Genomic DNA, 10889 nt, shown 5'->3' on the forward strand with positions numbered 1-10889 from the left:
CAGCAATGATGCTCAGTGCTCTGAAGAACTGCCTTCGTTCTGTCCTGAACTTTCTAACTCAGTTTCTCCCATGACCTAGCTGGTCTCAAGGTTTCTGTCATCCTAGGAACACCCAAAGTGATCCAAAGGAACCATACCTTCCCCCTAGAGCTCTGCCTTCACTCCTACCCCCAACCAAGCTCTGAGCAGGAATGGGAGAAGAGAGGCTGACCTTCACAGTAAAGGAAAGAACATGTTTGGCTTTCCGGACACAGCTTCTTCCATGAGACAGGCCAGGTCTAAGGGCCTGTAGGCCACCTGTTCCCCCTCTAGAAAAGGGTTCAGAGAGCAGGCTGTGTCCAAGGTCACTGCACCATGCCCTATACTCAGAATGTGAGGTCCAACTAATGTTTCCAGGACCCCTCTCCCTTCCACACTTCAGGGGCAATGGAATGGGGAGAGGCCACGAGGAAGCTTGTAAAAGGCTTTGAAGATGAAACAGGGCCTGTGGCCCAGGATTGTTGACACATTGAAGAGGCAAGCTGGGTTGGCTCTAAAGAGACTGGGGTGATGCCAAGCTAATAAAATGCAGCTATTGTCTCTTTGCTGCCCCTTTTAATGCCAGGTGCCCAAGGTGCATAAAAGGGCCTGCCACAGCACAGGGAGCATAGGTCTTTGGCTTCCACTTCTGCCAGCATCTCCTCCACTGCTCAGATAACTCAACCTCCATCATGACCTGTGGATTCGGTGGCCGCGCTTTCAGCTGTGTCTCAGCCTGTGGGCCCCGGCCAGGCCGCTGCTGCATCACCGCCGCCCCCTACCGTGGCATCTCCTGCTACCGCGGGCTCACCGGTGGCTTCGGCAGCCGCAGCATCTGCGGAGGCTTCCGCTCTGGCTCCTGCGGACGCAGCTTCGGTTACCGCTCTGGCGGTGTGTGCGGGCCCAGCCCCCCCTGCATCACCTCCGTGTCTGTCAACGAGAGTCTGCTTACACCCCTCAACCTGGAGATCGACCCCAATGCGCAGTGTGTGAAGCATGAGGAGAAGGAGCAGATCAAGTGTCTCAACAGCAGATTTGCTGCCTTCATCGACAAGGTGAGTGAGCTCCATCATACTCTTCCTGAATTCCTAGCATGTGCCTAGCCAGGACAGGACCATGATGGGGGAGACAGCAGGCATTTGCCCATGAACGCTCCTAATCCAAAAGAGAAGCAGTCATAGACACAGGAAGCTACAAACAAAGACATAATAATAAGAGTAGTATCAGGAACTCCTACCCTGAGGAGGGGAGCCAAACTTTCAAAAAAAAAAAACATAAATAGAACCAAGAACAAAACTATTGTCTTTAGAGCTGGGAGATAGCCTTATTGGCTTGAACATGGTAGGGAAACGCTCTTGAACAGAGGATCATCATGTAGGTGTTAAATGCATTTGAAGCTAATTAACTGCTTTCATGACAAGGAGGAAAGAGCTCTAGTAGCATAGTGGTTAGGAATCGGGCTGCTAACCTCAAGGTCGACAGTTCGAAACTATCAGCTAGCTGTTCCGTGGGAGAAAGATGAGGCTTTCTGCTCCTGTAAAGATTTACAGCCTTGGAAACCCTGTGCAGGGTCACTATGAGTCAGAACCAACTCCACAGTATTTAACAACAACAACATGACAAGGAGGTATCCCTTATGCCGAGGGCAGAGCACACTATGTGATCCTGGAAGACTATGAAGTCTCATGGATCTGGATGTTGTTGTTAAGTGCCATTGAGTAGATTCCGACCCATAACGACCCTGTATAGGGTTTCCAAGAAGCAGCTGGTGAGCTTGAACCACTGACCTTACAGTTCAAATGACTTTGCAGTCTGACCAGAGCTATTTCAAACCATGTATTTACTTGGTCACAGAATGTGGCAGAGCAGCCAACCTGCTTTGTCCAAAATACTGTACTGGGGGCTCAGGACCCAGGCATGAGCAAAACACACAGTCCTCATTCTCAGGAACCTCATGAGGCAGTACATGGTATGGATACAGTTGAAAATACTTACAGATGCCTATATTCAGTGGGAATCTGCAACTGCCTTCTGTTCCAAATCCAGACTGCTACCACTGTGGCAGTGGTATGAGGGGCTGGGAGAGGAGACTTAGATTTGGAGACAGTTCTGGAGCTGGGAGAGATATCAGAGTTAAACTTGTTATAGCGATACCCTCCTGGAGGGAAAACAAATGAAAGAATTTTCTGAAACTCTGAACAGCATGAGAGACCAAGGATAGCATAAGAAAGGACTCACTAGGGATATGACAAAGTCATCAAACAAAGGGGTCAGGGTGGAGACTTCTAGGCCAACCATACAGCAGGGTAATAGATATGAAATCAATAGTCTATGATTATTACTCTTAGTGAGAGAAGAACTCCTTGTGGGGCAAAAGATCAGAGTTGGATCTTCCTCTGCCATTAAGTAAACTCCCACAGCCTCTGTGTCCTCTTTAAAATTAGGAGAATGGAGCACAGGACATTTTTGCTGTAACATCCGGGTAATCATTATTCTAATTGCATTGTTGCTGTAGGGGTTAAATAATTGGTGTTACTTAATTTTTCAGTTTTTACAGTCTGCCTTTCTACAAAGGTTGACCTGTTCATTCATGCTGTCAGTAACAGTTGGATTGAGGTTCTTAAAAAGCGATTCAGCGAGTTAGGTGCCTTTCCATACAGTGGCTTATATAATCAGCCTGGTAACAAAGTGAGGTGGACATTATTCTCCCCACTTTACCGAGAAATAAAGTGGTTTCCCCATAGGTACTTTGTTAACAAGCAGCTATTGAGTCTGGACTCAAATATGTGGTTTCCTGTGCCTTTCCTGACTCAGTGTAAACTGCTGTACAAAAGATTGATATCAGCTCTTTGGGAAGACTTCCAGGGAGTAACATTATTAAGCCCCAGTGTGGTTTTTTAGCTAGATGGTTTAACACTCTCCAGGCTAGATTCTGGGTAGCAAGTTGGGAGTCACAGGTCCTGGTGCTGGGCCTTCCTCTTGACTCTGATCCTACAAGTAGAGATACTCAGGCTCTGTCTCTCTGTGGCAGGTGCGCTTCCTGGAGCAGCAGAACAAACTGCTGGAGACCAAGTGGCAGTACTACCAGAACCGCAAGTGCTGCGAGAGCAACCTGGAACCCCTGTTTGAGGGCTACATCGAGACCCTGAGGCGCGAGGCTGAGTGTGTGGAGGCCGACAGCGGGAGACTGGCCTCAGAGCTCAACCACGTGCAAGAGGTGCTGGAGGGCTACAAGAAGAAGTGAGTACAGCAATGGGAACCCAGGAAAGGGCTCAGAGTCCTCAGACTCCAATGCACAGGGGTGTTATGTTAGTCCTGTGGCTGAGGTCTCTGAGAATAGGGAGAACCTTTACTCTTAGCTGTTCCTCAAGGCACCAGGGTCACTTGGGTGGGTCCCAACCTTCTGAATGATGGGAGTTCATCTCCTCTCCCTACCAGCACATCAGAGAAATGACACACTAGCATTCTTAATCTACCAGACTCTTCACTTTAGACCTCAAAAGAATAACTATTCCTTGGTCCCTTTGAAAGTCATCCTAGTGGCACAGTGGTTAAGTGCTTGGCTACTAACTGAAAGGTTATTATTGTTGTCTGAAAGGTACAAGGGTGCAATTGATCAGCCACATGGTGAGAGAAAGATCTGGCAGTATGCTCCCATAAAAACCACAGTTTTGTAAGAAACCCTGGGGGTATTACTACCTTGTCCTTCTTGTTGTGGTGGTGAAGTGCCATCGAGTCGGTTCTGACCCATAGAGACCCTGTATTAGAGTTTCCGAGGAGCAGCTGGTGAGCTTGAACTGCCGACCTTGCAATTCAAATGGCTTTGCAGTCTGGTGCATTAACCCACAGCGCCACACCAGGACTCCCATGTCCTAGAGGGTCACTAATGATTCAGAATGGACTTAGTGGCAAAGTTAGACTTTTGATTTGGTTTGGTTTAGGTCGTTCAAGGTCAGCTCTCAAAGTCTTAGGCATTCTTCTTCATTTTACTCCTTCATTCAACCAACATTTACTGAGTACCTACCAAGTGCTGTTCAGACATTGGGCTGAGTGTTAGGGATCATGGGCTGAGCCATTGACATAGTCCCTGCCTGTGTGAGGTTTACAGTTACAGAGAGGTTTTTAATTACAAAGTGTGCCATAATGTATGCAGGGTACACACTGGTGTTCCAAATTCAGTTTCTAATGGGTACCAACTTCTGCCAGCACTGCTCAGCCATGGCCCAGTGTGCCCCCTTCCCCTTTCACTGAGCTAGCCTCCCTAAAGGGCAGGAGGAAGTGGCTGAAGAGACTTCTCCAAGATGAGCCTAAAAGGGGAATGTCAGAAAATGGGGATAAGAAGAGAGTGAGAGGGAAGGATAATAGAAACGTGAATGAGAAAAACAGCCATCTCCTGCTCTTTAAACACACACACACAAACAAACACATATACAACTTCCAGACCCTTACTCCACCCCATCCCACCCCCACCACAAAGCTCAGAGATGCTCAAAGGAGTGGGTACTTGCAGCCTGATTTCTCCTTGATCCTGACCATTTCATATGGAGACAGGGGATGGAGCAAATGTAGGTCTAGGAATCGGGCTTTTTTGCATGACTGCTTCATGGCCAAGAGCTGCTCAGACAAGGTCCTGTTCTCCCCCACTACCTCAGGTATGAAGAAGAAGTTGCCCTTCGGGCCACAGCTGAGAACGAGTTTGTGGCTCTAAAGAAGGTAAGTGCCTGGGTCCCTGACTGTCCTCTCTGCCTTGCCACTCTGTGGCCCTGTCCTCAGAGGACCTTGAGGATAGTCCACCTGATGGTCCCTTGTTCCCCATACAGGAGGTGGACTGTGCATACCTCCGAAAGGCAGACCTGGAGGCCAATGCAGAGGCCCTGACCCAGGAGATAGACTTCTTGAGGCGACTGTATGAGGAGGTGAGAGGGCCCTCAACCTTGGTTCCCCACTCCTGCTCAGTTCCCCATGGACATGAAGGAGGCCTGCTGACATATGAATCCAGGTTCAGAACTGGAGCATTAGAAAGGGCATGGAGAAGAAAGGATAAGGGAGGTGGAGGAATGAAAAACTAAACAGTTAAAATGAGTGAAATTAGCCAGTGTCCTTTCCCTGAACCAATGGGGCCACAGACACATAGGTCAAGCCAAGCATCAGACAAAGCCCAAATTCACTTGCTCTTGCCCAGGGCCTTCTCTAGCAATTGGTCTCAGCAGTGTGGGTCCCTTGGGAACATCCTAGGGCATGCCAGCTGGAGGGAAGCAGCCTAAGTGATTCCAGAAACAAGCAATTGGAGAGTGTTTTCCTCTAAGGTGGTTTTCTTATTTGTGTTGAAACTTAAGTAGTTTCATCAAGGACCTTCTCCAACTATGAAAAGTTGGCTCCAGATAAGTAAAGGCAGGCATAGCTGGAGGCCAAGAGTGACTGTGGATTAGAAAAAGTCCAGATGAAATGGTTGTCCTTCTTTATTCCTTACCTTCCTATAGGAGATTCGCGTTCTCCACTCCCACATCTCAGACACCTCGGTTGTGGTGAAGATGGACAACAGCAGAGATCTGAACATGGATTGCGTCATCGCTGAGATCAAGGCTCAGTATGACGACATCGCCAGCCGCAGCCGGGCTGAGGCTGAGTCCTGGTACCGCAGCAAGGTGAGTGACTCAGGGATACTTGTTTCCCAGACATGGCAGTGGAAGGATGCAAGGCATATAGTAGTAGAAAAGTCTTCTTTTGTGTGGGGATTCTGATGCACTAGACAGTGCGGAGGGTCCTCCCTTAAGGATGTATAAAGGGAGGACAGACAGCTCTCCTTGGGGAGGCACAATCAGAACTGCCATGTGAGGCTGTGCAGACTGAGCCCTGGACAATCTGCACCACCATTCCTGCTATCCTGATGGGCTTCCCTTCTCCCTCCCACAGTGCGAGGAGATGAAGGCCACAGTGATCCGGCACGGGGAGACCCTGCGCCGCACCAAGGAGGAGATCAACGAGCTCAACCGCATGGTCCAGAGGCTAACGGCTGAGGTGGAGAATGCCAAGTGCCAGGTATGGGTCAGCCCCTTCCAGGGCTAGTCATCAGACAATCAGTACCTGTACAATCTCCCCATTCATTCACCAGTCCATTTATATGACTGGACCCTCTGGTTGTGGCCACTCAGAGAGACCCAAGAGAGGAAGGAGAGAAGGGCATGTCCTGGGAGGTTTGTTCCCAGCTGGGTGGTAGAAATTGAGCAAATCCAGGAAATGGACAGGGAGACCCAGGAACCATAAGCCATCTTGTTCTCTTCTACCCCAGAATTCCAAGCTGGAGGCCGCAGTGACCCAGTCTGAGCAGCAGGGTGAGGCAGCCCTCAGTGATGCCCGCTGCAAGCTGGCTGGGCTGGAGGAGGCCCTGCAGAAGGCTAAGCAGGACATGGCCTGCCTGCTCAAGGAATACCAGGAGGTGATGAACTCCAAGCTGGGCCTGGACATTGAGATCGCCACCTACCGGCGCCTGCTGGAGGGCGAGGAGTACAGGTGGGGCCCAACCCAGCCGATCTAAGAACTCCACTTTGCATAAACCCACCCACCTTTGAATCTTCTCTATCCCAAACTTAGTCCCAAGGACTGTCCCCACACTAGGTTCTTAGCTTTTTGGGTGTACTTCTCAGAAGACTGGACTTCAGATGTCAGTGTCCTATGATATCCATAGTCACAGAGATTATGCCCTGCCAGCATTAGGACCTAGACAGCCTACTTCTAAAAAATGCTCACTCTTCCACAACCTGGTTTCTAAGAGACCATCCTGCCCTAGGGTAGAGTTCCTAGCCAAACTCTGACCCTGGCCTCATGACTTCCCAAAAGAACCATCTCCCTAAAGCTACCAGGTACAGATGTTCAAGCTAGGCATTGCCCAAAATCTGCCAGGTAAGGGCCAAGTAAGAGTTGAAATCTAGCCTCTACTCTGCTTGCCAAATAATGTGTACTGGCATAGCATAAACATACTCCAGCAATAGCCCTGAGATGATCCTTTTCAGTGCCTAGAGGAAATCTGGCAGCCCTGGTGTAGCACTGTAGGATAAACACTGGATCAAAAGGTCAGCATTTCAAACTCACCAACTGCTCCTCAGAAATCCTATACAGGGTCGCTGTGAATCAGAACCAACTCAACAGCACTTAAAGGCAACAAAAACAGAAAATCTGAGAATCTCATTCTGACCTGTTTTCTTTTCCCCTTCCTCACCTTTTTCTACTTAGGCTGTGTGAAGGCGTTGGTGCTGTGAATGTCTGTAAGTATCACGAGCCCTAAAAAGGAAAACCTTAGGTGGGAGAGCAACAAAGATTCCCTGGTTATGAGTATATAGAGACACTGGGAGGAGTGTCCCCAGTAATTCCTCCAGTATAGACGAGTAGGTTGGCCATGCATTGCTAAGCACTGAGATTAGCTTGCAAGAAGAAACTCACAACATAATGGGTTTCAGGAAGGAGAAAGAATAATAAAATGTAACTGCAAGAAGGAACTTTAGATGTCACTCAGTACAACCCCACCTCATAAAGTGGAGGCTCAGAAAGGGGAAGGGACTTGCCCAATGTCACAAAACACAACCAGGTCTCCTGGCTCCCAGGACAGGATTCCTTCTGTGCCTTCAGAACTAGACCTAAAGGCCCCTGAGTCATTCCTTGGAGGACCAAAGGAATATGACTTGGAAGTGGTCATCAGCCAGGTCCCCTGACCCTGCTCTTGTCCTTAGGTGTCAGCAGCTCCCGGGGTGGAGTTGTCTGTGGGGACCTTTGTGTGTCCGGATCCCGACCGGTGACAGGAAGTGCCTGCAGCGCCCCCTGCAGTGGTAACCTGGCAGTGAGCACGGGAATGTGTGCGCCCTGTGGTCAGCTCAACACCACCTTTGGAGGAGGCTCCTGTGGAATGGGGAGGTGTTAAGCACCTCAAGAGAGAGCCAGGGAAACCCTTTCTGCCTGCCAGATGTGCCACTGCCCCACCCCAGCTGAGAACAGTGGTGCATCGGTAGCTTTCTGCCTCGTGTTCTGAGAATACGGCCGCCACCCAGCTCATTCCCAGCAATCATTGCCTAGGAATGGGCCCATCCCTTCCCCTATCTTGGCCTGTGATCCTCCCAGGGAGAAGGGCTTTTCTTCCATGGAAGGACCACTGCCAAACTGCCTCTCATGGTTCCCTGGCCTCTTGTCTCCCATTTTTCCAATAAACTGGGTAACCTACTTTCTGTGTTGCAATGTTTTGCTTTCTGAGAGTGAGCCATGTCCACCAACTAATGAGCACCCCAGCCTAGTGAAATGACCTGAGAACTAATGTTATTCTGGCCTGTCACCAAACAGCCTCATACTGACCAGGCGATACTGACTGTGCTCACATTACGTTCCACTTCAGTCACACCTGTCCCTCTGAGGTAGCTTAGGGCTGTGTTCTTCCAACTGGCTCTGAAGGGAAGCAGAGGGACACCACAGAATCCAGGGAAAGGTAGTGTGTGTGTGTGTATGTGTATTTGGTTTTCACTCCTCCCCCATATTCACCACTTTCTTTCCTTGGCACACCTTCACTGTGTCCCCAGCATGTCCCCTATCACCACACATATACCATAGCAGCAACACTCGCAGTGTCAACACTCACACTAAACTGAGGACCTGTGTCAATCCAGACCCCAGCTTGCCCCATTCCCATTGTCCTCCCTATGGGGCCCATCAGCAAGGAGTGGTGAGACCCTTGAGGCCCTTGCCAACCCCGGTTTTCCCTCATACACACACAACTTTTCAGTACCCGGGACAGTCTTCCCTGCAGCTGGGAAGAGGATCTCATTTTACTTTCCCCAACACACTGTCCTCTGGTAATGGAAAAGTTACGAGTTGTGCTGCTAACCTCAAGGTCAGCAGCTCAAAACTACCAGTTGCTTTCTGCTCCCTTAAAAATGTACTACCTCGAAACCCTATACAGGGTCACTATGAGTCAGAACCAACTCCACAGCACATAACCAACCAACAAACCAACTCACTGTCCTCAACTCCAGGTCCTTCAGAGCTCCAATCCCAACACTAAGATCTTGTCATGGCTCAATGCCTCCTGTCCTCTGCTCAGAATGTCTGGGAGGAAGACTCTATGAAACCCCTAACCATAATCTTGAAGAATGAGGCTTGAAGCAGTCTTTCTGAGGCTCCCAGCCTGCAACTTGTGCAGCCCATTTCCTTCTCACTGGTTCTCTTAATTCCTCTCTTTTGCCCTGCCCCGGCCCCATTGCTGACCATCCTTCCTCCAGGCCCTGACCTTCCCTATCCTTCTTAACAAGCTTTGCTAGGAGAACTCTACCTCCTTCACCCCCCCCTTCCCCCCCAAATCTCTAGGCTCTTAGGACCATCTAGACTCCACGTCAAAGTTCTGTCTGCTCCTCTTCACCTGCTTGCCCTCTGGAGTACCGACCTTGAGTTTGAGGCCTCTTATCTTCTTGTCAGCTCCTCCCAGACAAAAGTGCTCCCAGGCTCATGCCCTTCCCTCAAACACCTTGCCCCCAAACAATAATCCTCAGAGTCCTTCTCTTACATTTCTGCATACTCTCTTTGGGCAACCACATCACTCTCTTGAACTTAGATCACCACCTTGGATAATACCCTCCCTAGACAATACCCTCCCACTGAACTTCACAGTTGATGACTCTCCTCTAACCCTAACTGCATTCCTCAGCTTCAGATCCACATGCCCCAGTTCTTACAAGGCATCTCCATTTGGGAGTCCTAGAGATCCTTCAGCCTCAGCAGATGTCCTAGTTTAACTCATTGTTTCCCATCCTCTCAACTCAATTCTCCTTTATCAAGATCACCAATACAATTGTCCAAGTAGCAACATACAACAGTATGAACTATCACAAATAGATGGAGAATTCCAGAAACAAGAGGAACTTTTGAATCACAGTCTCCTGCTCTATAGGTAAGGAACCCTGGTGGTGATGTGGATTAAGCATAGGGCTGCTAAGCCAAGGTTGGTAGTTCAACCCTACCAGTCACTACATGGGAGTAATATGAGGGTTCGTTCCTGACTCCATAAAGATTTATGGTCTCAGAAACCCCAAGTTGGAATTGACTCAGTGGCAGTGGGTTTAATCTATAGATGTTGCTGTTGTTAAGTGTCATCGAGTCGGTTCCGATTCATAGCAACCCTGTATAGGGTTTCCTAGGAGTGGCTGGTGAGTTTGAACCACCTACCTTGTGAATCAAACCAACCTTGCAGTCCAGTGCATTATCCTGCAGTGCCACACCTAAGGAATAGTTAAGGGCTCAGCAGCTAATCAAAATGTCAGGTGTTTGAACTCATCTGTAGCTCTGCAGAAGAAAAGACCTGGTTATCTGCTCCCATGTGTATTCTAGCCTGGGAAACCCCATGGGGAAATTGTACTCTGTCCAAGTTGATTCCAACTCACAGTGAACCTATAAACTGGAATCAACTTGGCGGTAAATAACAAGTATCTCGCTAAATCATCTCTTCCTCTTTTCCCACTGCTACCACCCATGTTACATCCACCACCATCTCAGCTAGAACTCTACTCTTCTACAATCTTCTCTCCTTGGAGTAGCCAGAGAGATCTATATAAAACACCAGCCTGATCTTTCAGTGGTTCCCACTGCTCACAGTTAAAGTCCAGACTCTTCAACAGAACTTTCTGATCCTGCATATCTGTCTCTGTTGGATGGCTCAGTGCTTTCTCTTACTACTCCCCATTTCCTACAACTTCCACCTTACAAGATACAATGAACACCTGTCCAACTGGGGTTGGAACTGTGACTATCAAAGGGCCTTTTCAGTTCTGACCATCTTGGGAAAGACTCTGTCTGGACTCTAACACTCCTTTCCCAGGACTTAAGGGTATTGTAAGCACTGC

General features: G+C 49.0%; 1 protein-coding gene across 1 annotated transcript; it reads left to right on the forward strand.

The window, feature by feature from the left end:
• Window positions 1-654: 654 nt before the first annotated feature.
• LOC102841762 (keratin, type II microfibrillar, component 7C-like) lies at window positions 655-7930 on the forward strand. The gene is made up of 9 exons (XM_006870012.1): window positions 655-1073; window positions 3050-3258; window positions 4671-4731; window positions 4839-4934; window positions 5499-5663; window positions 5932-6057; window positions 6308-6528; window positions 7249-7280; window positions 7743-7930. The coding sequence occupies exons 1-9, from the start codon at window positions 711-713 to the stop codon at window positions 7928-7930; spliced, it is 1461 nt and encodes a 486-aa protein (XP_006870074.1). The 5' UTR covers window positions 655-710.
• Window positions 7931-10889: the final 2959 nt, after the last annotated feature.

The sequence above is a fragment of the Chrysochloris asiatica genome, unplaced genomic scaffold (assembly GCF_000296735.1).
Source record: "Chrysochloris asiatica unplaced genomic scaffold, ChrAsi1.0 scaffold00138, whole genome shotgun sequence".
NCBI classification, from domain to species: domain Eukaryota; kingdom Metazoa; phylum Chordata; class Mammalia; order Afrosoricida; family Chrysochloridae; genus Chrysochloris; species Chrysochloris asiatica.